Genomic DNA, 19,151 nt, shown 5'->3' with positions numbered 1-19,151 from the left:
CCACCGGGGTATGTTCCACGAGGACGGAGTGAGCTTAGTGGTCTACTTGCTAACCTCTCGATTAGTGAGGATGTTGAGACTGAGATTGTGTTGCCAAGGGTGGTTTGTGAGTATTCGGACGTTTTTCCCGAGGATCTTGTTGGTTTGCCACCGCATCGAGAGATTGAGTTCTCTATTGATCTGGTGCCCGGCACGGCGCCGATTTCTATGGCACCTTACCGTTTTGCCCCAGCTGAGTTAGTTGAGTTGAAGATCCAACTCCAGGAGTTGCTAGATAAGGGCTTTATACGTCCTAGTGTTTCGCCGTGGGGAGCACCAGCTCTCTTTGTTAAAAAGAAAGGAGGCGCTTTGAGACTGTGTATAGATTACCGAAAATTGAATCGGGCTACGGTTAAGAATAAGTACCCTATGCCTCGTATAGATGATCTGTTTGACCAGTTGAAGGGTTCCTATTGTTTCTCTAAGATAGACTTGAGATCAGGTTACCACCAGTTGAGGGTCAGAGAGGAGGATATTCCGAAGACGGCATTCCGTACGCGGTATGGCCATTATGAGTTTTTGGTGATGCCATTTGGACTCACCAATGCACCGGCAGTCTTTATGGACTTGATGAACCGGATCTTCTGGGAATTCTTGGATCGGTTTGTAGTCGTTTTTGTGGACGACATCCTTATCTATTCGCCTTCTGAGGAGGAGCATGAGTCACACTTGAGGGTGGTGCTTGAGTTACTTAGAGCCCATAGGCTGTATGCCAAGTTTGGGAAGTGTGAGTTCTGGCTGAGAGAAGTCAAATTCTTAGGCCATGTAGTATCCGGTGAAGGAGTGTCTATTGATACATCCAAGGTAGAGGCAGTGCAGGATTGGGCACAGCCTAAGAGTGTATTTGAGATCCGCAGTTTTCTGGGATTAGCTGGGTATTACCGTCGGTTTGTGAAAGATTTCTCCAGATTAGCATCACCGTTGACTAGACTGACTCGGAAGGGAGTCAAATTTGTATGGAGTGAGACTTGTGAAAAGTCGTTTCAGGAGTTGAAAGTTAGACTGACTACCGCTCCAGTATTGATTATTCCAGAGAGAGGGTTGGGTTATACAGTCTATTGTGACGCCTCACGAGAGGGTCTGGGTTGTGTGTTAATGCAAGAGGGGAAGGTAGTTGCCTATGGCTCACGTCAGTTGAAAATTCACGAGCAGAATTACCCTACACATGATCTAGAGTTAGCAGCTGTAATATTTGCCTTGAAGATTTGGAGGCATTATCTTTATGGTGAGAGGTTCGAGGTGTTCTCGGATCATAAGAGTTTGAAGTATTTGTTTACACAGAAAGACTTGAACTTGAGGCAGAGGAGGTGGATGGAGTTCATAGAGGATTATGACTTTGAGTTGCATTATCATCCGGGAAAGGCCAATGTGGTGGCCGATGCCCTTAGCAGGAAACCTCTTGGTGTCATAGCTAGTATAGCCATTCGAGAATGGGAGATGTTGGGTGCACTTGGGGAGTTTGATTTATTTCTGGGCGAATCCGTTGAGGCTGCGGCCTTGTTTTCTGTTGTTGTTCAGCCTACGCTTCTGACTCGAGTGTTAGAGGCTCAGAGAGGTGACCTTGTGGTAGAATCTCTCCGTGAGAAGATTTCCAGTGGAAAGGTTGAGAAAGGTTTGACGGTGTATCCCGACCTCAGTGTAAGATACCGAGACCGTCTGTTTGTGCCGGAGTCTTGCCGAGAGGAAGTACTCCGAGAGTTCCACCATTCACGCCTTGCGGTGCATCCGGGAGGCACTAAGATGTATCGGGATTTGGGTCGCCAGTTTTGGTGGCAGGGTATGAAGAGAGATGTGGCAGCTTTCGTATCTAAGTGCCTTACTTGCCAGCAAGTGAAGGCCGAGCATCAGAGGCCAGCGGGTTTGTTGCAACCCTTGCCTATTGCCGAGTGGAAGTGGGAGCATGTCACTATGGACTTCGTTGTAGGTCTTCCGAGGACTCAGCGGGGTAGTGATGCTATATGGGTGGTTGTAGACCGGTTGACTAAGTCGGCGCACTTTATTCCTATGCGCGTGAGAGATACGGTAGATCATCTTGCCGACTTGTATATTCGGGACATAGTGAGATTGCACGGGGTCCCAGTGACGATCGTCTCAGATAGAGATCCTCGTTTTACTGCCAGGTTGTGGCAGAGTTTGCAGAGTGCCTTAGGCACTAAGTTGACCTTTAGCACGGCTTATCATCCTCAGACTGATGGACAGTCCGAGCGTACTATTCAGATACTTGAGGATATGCTTCGGGGTTGTGTTCTAGACTTTAGTGGGTCGTGGGAGAGGCACTTGCCGTTGGTGGAGTTTGCCTACAACAACAGTTTCCAGTCTAGTATCGGTATGGCACCATTTGAGGCCTTGTATGGCCGACCGTGTAGATCTCCTGTGTGTTGGGCCGAGGTGGGTGATGCACCTCTGTTGGGTCCAGAGTTGGTGAGAGAAACGACGGAGAAAGTTGAGCTTATCCGTAAGAGGCTTGTTACAGCATAGAGTCGTCAGAAATCGTATGCCGACCGTAGGAGGAGACCTTTGGCGTTTGAGGCAGGTGATCATGTCTTTCTGAAGATATCACCTAGACGGGGTTTGATGAGGTTTGGGAAGAGTGGGAAGTTGTCCCCTCGGTTCAGTGGTCCGTTCGAGATCCTTGAGAGGATTGGCGAGGCTGCTTATCGCTTAGCTTTGCCGCCGCAGTTGTCCGGAGTACATGACGTGTTTTATGTGAGTATGCTTCGGAAGTATGAGCCGGATCCATCACATGTGTTGGATTGGACCGATTTAGTGGTTGATGAGGATGTCTCGTATGAGGAGAGACCGGTTCGGGTATTGGATAGGCGGGATCAAGTTTTGCGAGGCAAGACCATCCCTTTGGTAAAAGTTTTGTGGAAACATCATGGAATGGAGGAAGCCACTTGGGAGCGTGAATTGGAAGTCCGCGAAAAATACCCGGACATGTTTATTCATTTGTAATCTTGTATTTAGATTTTGTAATATTGTTGAACTTAAGGGCTTTACATATATCTTAAGTTGTAAAACGTTGAGTATGTTTTGGTAAATGGGTGTATCTTGAAACTTGCTTCATTATAGAAGTTTAGTATAGCATTGCATATGTTGATTACATTGCTGAGTGTGTTATATATATCATGCAATTGAATATGATATGGGGATTGTTAACATTGAAAGGAATAATGCATAATAATGATACAGGTTGAGATATATGTTGTGTTATATATTTAATATGAGATGCCTCTTGATAAAGAGATGAAATGACCAGTTTTGGGTCAAGATGTTTACTAATGAATTGTTAAAAAAAAAATCTGTTTTCAAAAACTTATGCTTAATTTCGAGGACGAAATTCTTTGAAGGGGGGGAGGTTATAGCGACCCCGGTCTTTTCCCATTTGATTATTGTATCCGGACTTAGGTTCCGTAGATTCTGTCATTGTATAATTGTTGTTGTTGTCCTTTATTTTCTCATTTGGAATTATAGGATGTGTTGGGCAGGTTTGTTTCAGGTTGGTTGGGTTTAGAAACCAAGTGTTGCTGTCCAGGTTTTTGGTTCTTCGCTCGAGCGAGTAGTTGTTCGCTCGAGCGAGAGGTTGCGTTTGATTTGGACCTGTAGCTGTGCATTCTTGGCTCGAGCGAGATTTTCTTCGCTCGAGCGAGTTAGTTCGTCCTTCGCTCGAGCAATAGTTCCTTCGCTCGAGCGTGTGTCTTATTGCAGACCTGAGGGTTTGAGTTCTTCGCTCGATCGAGCTTTCTTTCGCTCGAGCGAGCTTTTGAGTTGTTGGCTCGAGCAAGGCTTCCTTGGCTCGAGCGTAGTTTCTTTGTGTCTGGTCGCTCGAGCGACCAAGTCTTCGCTTGAGCGAGCCTGTCCAGTTTATATACGCAGCAGCGGGTTTTGATCAGCCTTTTCTTATTCTTTTTGGTTCTAAACCCTAGGTCCGACTTCTCTCCCTCAAAACTCATCTTCTCTTTAGGTGTTCATCTACTTCTAGTGTGAATCCATCTTAAGTTCTTTGTAAGAAAGATAGAGGGCGGCTTGGGCTTCATTCTAATATGAACATTTGGTGATTTGGAGCACATTGGAATTTGGGCATTTATCTCTATCTTCTCCATTCGGGTTATTTTCTTTGAGGTAGGGATTTCCTACTCCATTTTATAGGTTTTGTTCTAAGCTTTGGTGATTTGATATGTTGGGGATACTTTGGTAAATTTTGGGAAAAACCCTAGTTGTATTATTGAATTAATTTGTATAAGTAATTCATGGAATTGGGAAAAGATGGTTAAATTCATGGAATTGGGGAATTCATTGGTTAAATAGCGTAATTGGGTAATTGGAATCATTTGTTTATTGAATTGATGACATAGTTATTTTCAGTTTAGAAATAACTGTTTTGGGCTATCGGTGGAGGATAGTCGTGATTGTTGTAGACATTGCATGTGGATTAGGAATAACTGAAACTAATCACATTGGTTAAGTCATTAATTTTGACTATTGCATTGATACAGAAAATACGTGTATTGATTGAGCATTACATTTGCATACATTGTTTTGTGTGTGGGAGGAGATAGGGGATGTACTCCACGGTTTAGGGGAAGATAGGGGATGGACCTCTAAACCGGATTTTGTTTGGGAGGAGATAGGGGATGGACTCCATTAGCATCACTTTTATGTGTGCTTATTTATATAGAAGTGTTTTATTGATACAGCACTAAAATGTGTATCAATCTGGAAGTATGAAGTGTTTGATTTGAGCTTGAGTCTCATTTGTTGTTGATATTGGAAGGATGTGAATATGATATACGTGATTCACTGTTATAAGTTTGGCCAGGTTCTGAGCCATGTTGATAAAATTTGAAAGTAAAACGTATCTTTGGTAATAGTGTCATGAGACTGTAAAATGAAGTAAGTGATTATTTTGGTTAACCATCTGTTGAATGCTATTGCTTTATTCATTGCTTATATGTGGTTTAGTATATTTCTACTGGGCTGTGGCTCACCCTTTATGGGAACATCATTTTCAGGTTCAGGTGATAAACTACCTCCAAGGACTTAGCTTGGGAGGGTTTGGCTTCTGAATTGAAGAAGACTACCTTTAGTTAATTGTTTTTATTTATTAGTACATGTGAACATTCAAGCCTAGGGCTTTTCTTGTAATGAGTTAGAACTCATATTTTTGTATCCAAGTGTTGGCTTGGAAAGATGTATGTCTGTAAGGCATTTTATTCAATGTTACATGTAATGCTTTATTTAGTAATACTCTGATGAATGAATTAATAAATTGTCTTCTCTAAATAATACATGTCAATGATATATTTAATGGGTTAATTTTGAGGGCGTTACATTATTAATAAAAGTGGGCGATTTGTTATGAAATTAGAAACCTCCGGGGGTGAAATGTAATTTTCAGAACAATAAAAAGTGATTTGTATTTTAATCAAATCTCTAAAGGCGTATTTCTAATTTATTTTTATTTTATTTTATTTTTTTCTTTCCCCTACTTTTTCCTAGCCAAATTTAGCTGGTCAAAATCACTAGCCAAACGTTAAAAAAAAGTTATTTACTCCTCAATTTCCTTCTCCCTCTCTCCTCCTTTATCATCTTTTCATAAAAACTCAAAAAAACATTAGCAAAAAAACAAATCTTCCATAATAACTAGCTAAGTGCATTTGTAATGGGCTCTTCAAAAAGGGTTTGTTGGTTATTGTAGCTACTTTCTGTCCATTTTAATTCCTTCAACATGATAGCTACTACAATAACTATTTTAACACTTATTCTCCATGCGAGCTGCATTTGAAGAGATTTGAGAGCTTCTTTAAACACTTTGTATGAATGGATAGGCAAAATATCACTACAAGAATTTACACATTTGGCGACCACTTTTGCCGACCAAAAAAATTTTGGTCGCGAAAAAATAACATTTGGCGACCAAATATTAATTAGTCGCGAATGATCATTATTTTTGGCGACCAAATATTATTGGTCGCAGAAGGTTATATTTTGGCGACCAAAAAAAGAGTTGGTCGCAGAAAGTGGTATGCTTTTGCCGACCAACTACAAATTTGGTCGCGGAAGGTCACATATTTTTTGATGACCAAAAATTTGGTCGCCAAAAACTTATTTTCAGCAACCAAAAAAAATTAGTCGCCAAATTAGTACTTTTAGCAACTAATATTTTAGTCGCCGTTTATTGAGATTTGGCGACTAAAAAAGTTTGTCGGCGAAGGTACATTTTCTGCGACTAATATGGTCATTTGGTCGCCAAAAGTTTGGGAGGGAAATTTGATTTTTAGTGGGGGCGGGAAATGAAATTTTTTGGCAACAAATAAATTTGGTCGCTAATTTAAAAACGATGTCGTTTTGTACTATGAAATCAGAAAAAAAAATAAAAATCAAATCGGTGCTCTCTCTCTTTGTTTCTCGGTCCGCCCTCTCCCTCTCTGTGTTCTTCCTCTCAATCGGTGCCCACTCTCCACCAAATTGTCTCTGCTTCTCGAGACCGCTCCATCAAGCTGTGGAACACTTTGGGTGAGTGTAAGTACACGATTCGGGATGGTGACACTACAACAAAAATAGTCTTTAGAGACGAAAACTAATGACAAAATTTCTTTTTGTCACAAAATATGTATCTTTTAATAACGAAAATCATATTTCGTCTCCAAATGTATCATTTTTAGAAACAAAAATAAAATTTCGTCACCAATCTAAATCATAATAAAAAAAAATAGGTGACAAAATTATATTTCGTCATTATTTATATTTTTTTTGTCACCAAATATTTTCCCGCTAATATTTTCGAAGGGCGCCAAAATTAATAGACTTTTGGTGATAAAAAAATTTGTCACCAATTATAAAATTATTAATGACAAATATATTTTTGTCACCAATAATTTGGTGATATTTTAATATCATTTAGTGACAAAACTATTTTTGTGGCCAATATTTTTATCTTTAGTGAAGAAATAATTTTGTCACCAAAATATAATTTAGTCACTAAATATTTTAGGGAAAAATAAAAATGTTTTGTAACAATCGGTCAATCATTTCTCGGTTCAAACCTATTTCACACACACACACACACACACACACACACACACAGACGTTATACTACACAGGTTGCTCACATTGAATCAACCCATCGCCGCTCTACCATTTTCGACAGCCCTCACCGCCGAAAGCCCTCACCACCGCCGCCGTTAGCCCCTCCTTTCCTCACCATCGCTGATGTGACGATCGGAGAATACCACTGTTAGTCTCTCTCTCTCTCTCTCTCTCTCTTTCTCTCTCTCTCGGCTGTGGGTGATTTTGGTTGTTGATTACTTTTTAATTTACTCAAAATGGAAATTTTATGAGTGTTTTGATCAATTTGATGTAAAAAGAAAATGAAATTTTGGTTGATTTTTTGTGTTAGTTTTGATTTGATCCTTTCTGGCATTAGGGTTTAGTTGGAATGTCATCAGTTTTTTGCAAATTTATTTGCTTTAGAGGTTATCTGTACTGATATCCGAGGCCGTGGGTGATTTTGGTTGTTAATTACAATTTAATTTATAGGAAATTGGGGTTATCATTATGGGTGCTTTGAAGGAGTTGACGAGATTGATCAGTGTAAAAGAAAATGAAAAATTGGTTTAATTATGTGTCAGTTTTGATTTTATCCCCTTTCTGGCATTAGGGTTTAATTGGAATGTACTCAGATTTTTGCAAATTTATTTACTTGAGATTTTGTTATATTGATGGGACTTTAGTTTTGATTTAATCGTTTATCTCTTTATTTAGAGTTTGTAAGTTTTAGAACTTTATAGGATATGAATCATAAAATGAAAAGAATGTTGTTACGGATCTATAGTCCTGCCCTATATATATTATAGGTTGGTTGTCACACTCCATTTTTGACTTAAAATGATGTTCTTTTGCCCTAGAAGTCTCATCTCGGCAGACCTTGTGGTTAACTTTGCCTTCTCTCATCATATAACTCAAATCACCTTAGTTTGCATACATTTATACATATATACATGCCCTTAGTGGTTGCACTGTAGCTACTTGAATGGAAAATTTAATACCCAGAATAAAGGGAAAACAATGTAGCTGTTATGTTCCGCTGTTCTATTCCAAGAATCAAAATGTTATGTTGTCATCTGTTGAGCAAAGTAATGACAGTTTTATGTTTGCTTTTGCATAGGTATGACTATTCTGGGTATGGACAGTCTTCTAGGAAGGTGTGTGGCAATCAAAAACATTGAAACTGGGTATGGACAGTCTTCTGGGTATGGACTGTAACGCCCTCAAAATTAACCCATTATATATATCATTGACATTCATTATTTAAAGAAGACAATCTATTAATTCATTCATCAGAGTATTACAAAATAAAGCATTACATGTATCATCGAATAAAATGCCCTACAGGCTTACATCTTTCCAAGCCAACACTTGGATACAAAAAAAAAAAATGAGTTCTAACTCAATACAAGAAAAGCCCTGGGCTTGAATGTTTACATGTACTAATAATTTAAAACAGTTAACTAAAAGTAGTCTTCTTCAATCCAGAAGCCAAACCCTCCCAAGCTAATTCCTTGGAGGTAGTTTATCACCTGAACCTGAAAATGATGTTCCCATAAAGGGTGAGCCACAGCCCAGTAGAAATATACTAAACCACATATAAGCAATGAATAAAGCAATAGCATTCAACAGATGGGTAACCAAGATAATCAATTACTTTATTTTACACTCTCATGACACTATTGTCTAAGATACGTTTTACTTTCCAATTTTATCAACATGACTCAGAACCTGGCCAAACTTGCAACAGTGAATCACATATATCATATTCACATCCTTCCAATATCAACAAACAAATGAGACTCAAGCTCAAATCAAACACTTCATACTTCCAGATTGATACACATTTTAGTGTTGTATCAATAAAACACTTCTATATAAATAAGCACACATAAAAGTGATGCTAATGGAGTCTATCCCCTATCTCCTCCCAAACAAAATCCGGTTTAGAGGTCCATCCCCTATCTTCCCCTAAACCGTGGAGTACATCCCCTATCTCCTCCCACACACAAACAATGTATGCAAATGCAATGCTCAATCAATACACGTATTTTCTGTATCAATGCCACAGTCAAAATTAATGACTTAACCAATGTGATTAGTTCCAGTTATTCCTAATCCACATGCAATGTCTACAACAATCATGACTATCCTCCACCGATAGCCCAAAACAATTATTTCTAAACTGAAACTAACTATGTCCACAATTCAATAGACAAATGATTCAAATTATCCAATTATGCCATTTAATCAATGAATTCCCCAATTCCATGAATTTAACCATCTTTTCCCAATTCCATGAATTACTTATACAAATCAATTCAATAATTCCACTAAGGTTTTTCCCAAAATTTACCAAAGTATTTCCAACATATTAAAATACCAAAACTTAGAACATAACCTATAAAATGGAGTAGGAAATCCCTACCTCAAAGAAAACAACCCAAAAGGTGAAGAAAGAGATGAGTGCCCAAATACCAAAGTGCTCCAAATCGCCAAATGCTCAGATTAAATGGTAGCCCTTGCCCCACTCTATCTTTTTAATGAAGGATCTAGGGTAGAAACACACCCTAAGTGAATCAAATCTAAGAAAGAAGGTGAGTAGGGAGAGAGAGAAGTCGGACCTAGGGTTTGGAATCAAAAGAAAATGAAAAGACTGATCAAATCCCACTGCTGTGTATATAAACTGGACAGGCTCGCTCGAGCGAAGACTTGGTCGCTCGAGCGACCAGACACAGAGAAACTACGCTCGATCCAAGGAAGCCTTGCTCGAGCCAACAACTCAAATGCTCGGTCGAGCGAAAGAAAGCTCGGTCGAGCGAAGAACTCAAACCCTCAGGTCTGAACCCAGACACACGCTCGAGCGAAGATACTATAGCTCGAGCGAAGGATGAACTAACTCGCTCGAGCGAAGAAAAGCTCGCTCGAGCCAAGAATGCACAGCTACAGGTCCAAATCAAACACTACCTCTCGCTCGAGCGAACAACTCCTCGCTCGAGCGAAGAACCAAAAACCTGGACAGCAACTCTTGGTTTCTAAACCCAACCAACCTGAAACAAACCTGCCCAACACATCCTATAATTCCAAATGAGAAAATAAGGAATAACAACAACAACCATTATACAATGACAGAATCTACGGAACAGTCCGGATACAATAATTAAATGGGAAAAGACCGGGGTCGCTATATGGACAGCCTTCTAGAATGGTGTATGTGTTAACTGTGTGCAGAACATTGACAAAATCCCATATGTTAATTGTCCTGTGCTGATTATTCATGTAAGTATGCAATTTTCAACATTATACCTTTTAGAATTACTTATGGTAATTGAAGAACCATTCTAATATAGTTTTTAGACAATTAAGCCATTCTATAAGCTAGCATGAAACTCTTACCTTCTTTATTTGCCTTGCTTCTTTGTTTCTATGTTTTTGTGGGTACATGTATATGATCATAACCACAGACTTGGATGACTAAGCTCTTATGACTTGATGGCTATAGTTGAGAGTTTTCCATGGTATTTGTCACATCCTCTCTAAGATACTTAACTGGTTTTAGAGAGAGATCCTCAGAAGGAGACAAATCCAAACTATAACCAAGACACATGATGCCCAATGGGTCGTTGTGTGCGAGTGGTGGGAAAGATGGGGTTATTTTGTTGTGGGATCTGGCTGAGGGAAAGAAGCTTTACTCGCTCGATTTGGGTTCGATTATTAATATGAATGTATGAATGTATTGTATTGTAGAAGCCTAGACGTCTTAGGATATTTTCAATTCCTACATTAAGTATACATGTCAATGGATCAATACTTTTTCTTACTGTAACCTCTATGATTTTTGTTTATTTGTTTTTACCCTAATCAAAGATATTAGAATTTTATTTTTCTTGTCTTCCTTCACAAGGAATTTTGAATTGCAGCCTGATGGATTAGCTACATCACATGTGGTTTAAGATTGCCGAGAATCCTCTTAGATTTGTTTTTGTGTTGATTTTTCTTGCTTCATACTAATTTAGGTAATATGTATAATTATGCAACATCATTGCCAGCATATGTGAGGGTAATGAGTTTACCATTGTCCATATATCGTGACGGTGGATCTTCTCATCTCATTCTGACATGGGTTACTTTTTCATGAACCATGTTAACCTTGTTGTGGCAATATATTTCCACTCTTTTTAGTTGTGGTGTTCTCTAGGGCACATCAAAGATTGTGTCTGTTACTGTGTTTGCCTTCTTTTCTTTCTATAATTCCTCTACAAGATCTGCCTAGATATGTTCTGTATCAGAGATTTGTTATGTTGGGCCTCCATTTGGTTATGGACAAACCATTCCCTCTGTGGATGTCTAATTGGGGAGTTAATGTTTCTACATGCAAATGTCTAATAGCATGATCTTGTTTCAAATTTACTTATTAAAAGGAAAATCATGATCTTGTTCCAATTTTAATTATGTATTTTTTGTTGTTTTAAATAATTTCTAGTAGTTGGCATATATATTATTGAGGGCTATGACGTTCTGATTCTTTTTATATTATATGGTTGTTGAATTGTGAGTTTTTACCTGTGCCTTCCAAGTGTATGCAAGATGGATTTCAGTACACCTATTGTGTATATATATATTTTAGTGTCTATCAGAGGAGTCATGTGTTGGTTTCCTCCATCTTCTAATGTAATTCTGTTCAAGTATTGTAAAAAACTATGTTTTTTATTTTTTAAATTATGCTATTTCATAGTTTGTGGACAGCTTTGTATGCGTTAACGTTGTTCGGTCATTGTTGCAGGTGGGCATCCTCCACCAGAAGAGGTGGCATGACTGTTTTGGGAAAAGTTGCTGTTCCAAAACCTTTCAACTTACCCAGCCAAAGGTATCTAGCTTGCTGCTTAATTATTTCCATTTTCCTATGTTAATTATGGGGGTTCTCTCTCTGAAATTATGTTCAATGTTGTTTCAAGGTTAGAAAATCATGGTCTGGACCCAAGTGTGGAAATTGTTCCCAAGTGAGTAATACACAGTCTTGGTGATATATACTCTCTCTCTCTCTCTCTCTCTCTCTCTCTCTCACACGCGCGCGCGCACACACACACACACACACACACACACACACACACACGTGCATGTGCAAGCACTTGGAGACATGCACACCTTTTTATGATCTTTCCTCATCTGATAATTCAGTTGCATGGGGTCCAACTGGTGTCTCAGAGATATTGGTAGGATGGCATAACTAAGTTCAGTATTAAATATTCATGTTATAAATTTTTAGTTAAAAAAATATTTATTGTCTTGCTTCTAGTTATTAAAAAAATTGCTGCAATACATTGTCTCAAATCTTATTTATATGAATGATTAGATTTCTTAGTTGGAGCTGCCTTTTTTCATTTTTAACCCTTTTTGTGTTTATAGTAGTTACTCCTGTTGAGGTTGCTGCATTATCTCTTGGCAACTTGACCTAACATATTATGTACACAGGGAGTGGCAACCTCCAAGAAGGATGGGTTCTCTCTGAGTTCTGGAGACTTTCTGACAATATAATTCAGATTTTATAGTGTAAGTAAAAGATTCCTGCAACTAACAATTCAGATTTTACATCCAGCATGCATGGGATGTAAGTAAAAGATTCATATATAATTACACTATAATTCCTCTAAATGTTGTAGTTATTTGTTTGGGGATCGATTTGATGCGCTTTCACTAAAAATAGTTGCTTGTAGAAAGAATGTGAATAATATTAATTTAATTTTTTGTGGTAAGTAAACATGTGAACTTGAATGAAGAAAATAAAAATGTATAACTATATACTTGCACTTCCTATTCCTGTATAATTCTTCCATCAGCTAGAATATTGAAGAGATGATCAACACAATCTATAAATTCATAGTGTGGCATCTTTGTGAACAACCCATTAAACTTCTGTGACACAAAGTTTACACATCGCTTGTTTAGATGTTTAAATATGATTCAACGTTGTACATTTTTATTGGGTTTCATCTAAGATTACATCTAAGATTCAAAGTTCTGCTCTTTAAATATGATAGATCTCATGTTGACTTTGGTGGAGTCTATACAGATTATGAGATGTTGAAGGATGTATTGAGATTTAGTGGCATGTCAGCAGAGGAGGCTCTTTCCTTTGGCTTTGGCCTTGGTTGCCTTCACCTTGGGGTGGCCGTAGCTTGCCTCGACCTAGTGATGGCAGATGTTGATTTGTTGTTGCATAGGATTCCATACTAATAGTGATTGATTTCCTCACTTCGTCATGAACTCTTTTAATATGATCTGCAAAAGCCTAACTCAAGCTAGCCTCATGTTAAATGGTTACTAAATTAAGAACATGTTGATTTGTCTTTCATGCATTCTGCATTCTGCAGAGTGATGAAGTGGTAACATGTATGATGGATTGTCTGCTTATACAAAATATTTCCTATGGTCATAAGCAGAAATGTTGATTTGGTCATAAGCAGAAAGATAATTAAGGGTGGGACTCATGTTGATTATGTTACCAACCAGATTACAAACTATGTAATGAGTATTGTTAATAAAAAGAATAAGAATGCTAATCTCAAAGCCCACGCAGTGAAGAACCATCTATGGGTTTTTTCTATGATCTATCATGCTTTATCTTAGTTTTCTATTTCAATAAAGTGGTGGGGTGCTACAGAGATGATTCCAAATACCAGTATGCATTTTTCTTTTATAAATATCTATAAATTTTCTGAAACTAAGGTGACTCATGCGTGGGCATATGTGCGTCCATCTATTCATTCCTGCAGTAATCTTTCCTATTCATTTTTTGATATGTACAAGTAAAGCATAGTAGAACATCATCCCCATCATCCCCATTTTTTGGTATGTACAGATAAAGTAGAAATTTTGTACGGGCTGAACTTTGGTTGCATTTTTAAGTCATTTGAGATACCTTTTTTTGTTGCCTATCCTTGATCTATGCAGTCTTTTTTTGTTTCCTGCTTTAATAATAGGGAATATATTTTCGCAGAAAACATCATCGTGATATAGTTTGCCTTTGTTAATTGTGCAACTTTATTCTTGTAATAGACATGACAATAGAGAAGGATCTTCGTGAAATTACTTGTGGGCTCTTGTTATTTTTTTAATGGACAAATTGTATACCCATATTACAGTGTGGAACTTGTAATAATGGAGGTTGTAGGCAATCAGACTTTAGTGCTTTATTTTTGTTGTATACCCAAATTACTTTAGTGCTGTATACCCAAAGAATAGTTTGTGCAAATATGTGCAATGATAATTTTTGTTGCTGATTAAAAAAAAAGAGTGCAATACAAATTATTCTTTGTCTATTGGTGAATTCAGTGATTTGCTTTATTGTCCAGTTTTTCTTTAACTCTACCATACTATCTAAGCTTGACAACACGTAAAAATTCACGTAAGATCTCTTAATGAACATGAATCCTAGTTTGGTTCCACCATACTATATAAGGAACTTCATATGTAACATAATTTGTTAGATATGGCTTTCTTTTAATCATTTGGATGTATCCATGTAGCACAGAAACATGTTGAAAGGGTATGATAAGGAACTTCTACTTTGAACATCACTAATAATATTTTAGTATAAAACATATCCTTACCCATCTTTGTTTTTTTTTATCTGACACAGAATTTCACACTATGAAGTGTTTATGTAACAGAGATTTACACCATATATCAACTTGTTTTAATTATTTGGGTTATTTACATCATAATGATAATGATTTTAAGTTGTTTATTTTTTGTCTTAACTCTGCTAGACAGGCCTTAACCCAACTATTGTCCTTAATGAATTGCCAACTTTGTTCTTCAGGAAATGAAAGATTTGAAAGAATCAGTTTCGAAAGATTTGAAAGATTTGAAAGAGTTGGTAGAGGCTCAGAGAGTGTCAGCTGAGCAAAAGCACGGTATGGTGGACTTTGCTAAGTTGAATGCTTATACAAGACACAATATATATTGACTTATCATAATTGTTGCCTTATGTCATTCTGATATACGTATACCTAATTACTGATGGATTTTGCATGATTAAAAAGTGCAATGCACATGTTTGGTACTATTTATTTGAATTAATGCAGGAGATTCTTTGGTTGACACTGTATGGATGAATGTATCTTTCTTTTAAATCTATTTCTCCACTGTACTGTATATTTTTGTCCTTTTAAGTACTATTGTAATTGGTTAAATTCTTTCTATTGAGTTGCAGGATTTATGTAACTTACTAATTGACTACTTGTGATAAAAAAATTAAAAAAAAACTTCACCAATCCCCATTTTTAATCAATGTTTTTAGATGTTATCATCATACTTGTTTATCATTTATGTTTTTGGAATATGAATCATTCTTAGGACCTAGTTTTCTTTATAGGCATGGCACAAGTTATATGGATAAATTGGGATTTGCAAGCTTAACTGTCTGGAACATGAAAACATGGAAGGCTATGGTATGCCCTTGTTTGTCCCACAAATTGTACATTACTGTAGAAAGTCAATTTGTCTGACTGACAGCTATTATGTCTTAATATTTCTTAACTTTATTGAAGACAGTCCTTCCCCTTGGTGAAGGTCCTCCGACAATTACTTCCTTATGCTTCAACCATAACGGGAAGATTTTAGCAGCTGCTGCAACTGATGGAATGATTCATATGTTCGGTATCCTTGTAGTATTTTATGTTTATGTATGAATGGTTATTATATTTCTAAAATTAAGTGTTACACATTTTGCTTTTGAGGCTCAAACGTGTTGCTTTTACTTCTTTGGTACACCAAGTAAAAAAACATGAAAAAGGAATCATCTTCTTTCTTTTTGGGGCTTCAGAGCTGGAGGGAGGGAGGGGGGATTAAACATTTCTACTTTGAAAGGAAACTTGTCCCCAATCTTATGCTGCACACAAGACATGCGCAACAAATGTATACATCTTAATTTGGCAAAGATATGTCTGCCGGACTACAAATTACTGGGTGGCCGGCTCATGATTCTGCTATTAACTCTGTTCTTTTTGGGCCTGATGAGACAAGTATTTTTAGCTTGGGGATAGATGGAAAGGCAAGTGCCTCTGTTTCCTCTTATTTTTAGCTTGAGTTAGGGTCATGCATAAAAAGCACTTTCTACCTTATTCTTTTAAATTTTGTTATTTGTTTTAGCTAGCTTGTTGGATTATATTCTTATGCTTAGCCATATATGTGTAATCTCACCAAATTAGCTTCTACTTAAGATATTTGAATGGAGCTTGCAAAACCAAGGTAAAATTCTTTGGTCAAGAAATTGCAGCAGGTACTTGAATTGCTTAACCCTTCAATGTTATGGTAATCTTATCGTTTATTTAGGCTTACTATTAGTTGAAATTTTAATAGAGTCAAGATTGATGGAAGGTGTGGTTTTAATTCTTAAGTGAAGCCCATTGTCAAATCTGTACCTTTTGTTTTTTGGGACAGTCATATTGTGAAAGTACAGAAACAACCCTGCCACTTATATCTTTCTGCATGTGACTCTTTCAATACATATATGAGTATGAATAAGGAGCTTTGGTAACCTGAGTCTATTCCATTATGTAGGTTCTGTAATCGTGATAACTCTGAACATAGACATGAAATGGCTTTAGATGCTAATGGGAGGAGACTGCTGGCAACATCTGGTTCAGTGAGAGCACCCATCTATCAGGTAAATCTTGATTTCCCATTACATCTCTCTCTCCTATCTCTAAAATCAATGGTTGTTAGAATCTTGCGATTCACAATTCGATACGAGTTTTATCCAAAACAATCCGATTTGAGTTGTTGAATCTCAAATTAAGTAAATCATACGATTTCATTGGTGCGGTTACACAACAGCCACATTAGTCAATCGTGACAGAATATCTACGAAGGTAAAGACATTTTTTAGTTCCTAATGCATTGTCCCGCAGTCTTGATGGCTGTGCCACTGCCATCCTTCTCACATGGGTTGATACTGCAACGAGAGAGGGGTTCCTGGACGCAGTCAAAATTGTTGTGAATTTAGCAATTTGCTTCCTGAATTATTTTATTATTTGAACTACTTCTATCTAAAGCAAGTAATGGAAGGCTAACTTTGCACAAATCCTGATTTTGTGGAACAGGGGTAGTCTATACCGCCTCATCCATAGGGCAGATGCTGGTGAAGTTTACCTTGTTGACACGTACAACAAAGAGAGATTTGCAGAGGCCAGAAAGGAGTTGGATGCCCTACATAAAAAAGAACAACAATACTCAACCTTGTTAACACCAGATGTTCTTTTTTTTTAAATTGATGCTGATTATGTTAAATTTTTGTTGGAATGAATTGTTTTTTGGTTTTTGGGGTTTAGAATAGGGTTTTGTGAATCGTTCCTTGTTTTTGGAATCAATGTTGCTGCTACTGAGTTATGTGTTGAAACTTGGATATAGAAAATTTTATAATAAAACCTGTTTTGATTATGAATTCGTCCTGTTTTGATTATGAATTCGCTAAATATACAGGTGTATTATTTTCTTGCTTTGGCGACCAATTTATTAGTCGCGGCATCCAAAATAAATTTTTTTCACAAAAAATGATAATTGCCGACCAAGAGTTTTGGTCGCAAAAAATACATCTATTGCCGAACAAAACAGCTCTTGGTCGTGGAAACTCACTTTTGCCGACCAAAAGTTTTGGTCGCGAAAAGTAACAAATGGCGACCAAATTTTTTGGTCGCGAAATGTGATAATTGGCGACCAAACTTTTTGGTCGCGAAATGTGACAATTGGCGACTAAGAAATTTGGTCGGGAAAATATCACTTTCCGCGACCAAAGTGTTTTAGCGACAAAATAAATTAGTCGCGGTAATTAAATATTTAGCGACCAAAAATTTAGTCGGCAAATCCAACTTTTGCCGACCAACGAAAATTTTGGTCGCGAATTACTTTTGCCGACCCTCAATTGGCGACCAAACTAGCGACCAAAAATTTTGGTCGCGGATAACTTTTGCCGACCAAAAATAGACTTTTAGCGACCAATTTTTTTGTTGCTAAAAGTGTTAATTCTTGTAGTGTATGTAGTAATGTTGGAGCACATATAAAAAAAATTAAAAAATTAAAAAAAATAGAAAAATAAACAGTATGTCTTTTTTGTATTTTAATTAATGAAAAAATAAAGAGTAGCATTCGAGTTGCTACGTAAAGATTATTATTAGAGTAAATGTTAGTTAAACTGAGTTACTAAGATAAGGATTATTTTTTGTATGTACTATTTAGCTAGTAAAAATAGCTATAGCCTTCTAATAACTATTATTGGTTAAAATTCTTTCTTTTCTTCTAGAAAGAATGCAAACTCAATCACAATGTGCACAGGTATAATGACTAAACACCCTTGGAAGGAATTTGTAAGTTTTGAGTGAAGTCTAGATTCATGAGATATGGGCACATTTTTTTTTATATTATTATTATTATTATTATTATTATTATTTGCATTATCGTTCACAATAACACAACAGCTTATCCTGATCTATGAATACTCTTAAAACAATAGAGTTTCTACATATGAAGGAGGAAAGATGTGTTCTTTTGCAAGATGATTGAAACACAAGGAACATCACAACAAATTAACGTTTTAGAAAACAAATTTATGGACAAAATCATTTTTATAGACGAAATATTTTAATTATCAAAAGTGTCATTATTGAATTTTTAGTGAGAAAATTTAACATTTAGTGATGGATTACTATCCTTTTATGATTAAAATTTTTCTCTCAAAAATTAAACTTTTTTGGCACCAAATTATTTCGTTCATAAAAGTGCATTTATTGGCAACATTTTCAAAATTGTCGCTAAATTTTTTTTTTTTTTTACATATTGGGGGGACTTTTTAGAGATGACCCTTGCGACAATAAGAATTATTCTCCAAATATGTTTTGCTACAAAATTTTTACTTTTTAAACCCAAAAAAATTGATTTCTAAAATCTTCATATGTCGTAGTAAAATCTAGTGAGGCCTCATCATTTTGTGCTACAAATCAGCTTTAACATATATGTTTGATCAAACTATTAGATGATATGGAAAATAAAAAATACATAAATCTCAA

General features: G+C 36.8%; 1 protein-coding gene across 4 annotated transcripts; it reads left to right on the top strand.

The window, feature by feature from the left end:
• The first annotated feature begins 13,935 nt into the window (after positions 1–13,935).
• LOC114303061 (uncharacterized) lies at positions 13,936–17,533 on the top strand. 4 transcript variants are annotated; one of them, XM_082868242.1, is made up of 7 exons: positions 13,936–15,002; positions 15,464–15,539; positions 15,643–15,747; positions 16,029–16,141; positions 16,311–16,369; positions 16,651–16,756; positions 17,193–17,533. In XM_082868242.1, the coding sequence occupies exons 2-7, from the start codon at positions 15,527–15,529 to the stop codon at positions 17,196–17,198; spliced, it is 402 nt and encodes a 133-aa protein (XP_082724368.1). In that variant the 5' UTR covers positions 13,936–15,002; positions 15,464–15,526; the 3' UTR covers positions 17,199–17,533. The 4 variants fall into 4 exon arrangements, with proteins under 4 accessions (XP_082724368.1, XP_082724364.1, XP_082724372.1 ...); XM_082868238.1 differs by having other exon boundaries at positions 13,943–15,002; positions 15,639–15,747; XM_082868246.1 differs by lacking the exon at positions 13,936–15,002 and having other exon boundaries at positions 15,032–15,539.
• Positions 17,534–19,151: the final 1,618 nt, after the last annotated feature.

This window comes from Camellia sinensis, chromosome 1 (assembly GCF_055761805.1).
Source record: "Camellia sinensis isolate YWXY chromosome 1, ASM5576180v1, whole genome shotgun sequence".
Classification (NCBI taxonomy): domain Eukaryota; kingdom Viridiplantae; phylum Streptophyta; class Magnoliopsida; order Ericales; family Theaceae; genus Camellia; species Camellia sinensis.
This window is presented reverse-complemented; position numbering and strand designations above follow the sequence as displayed.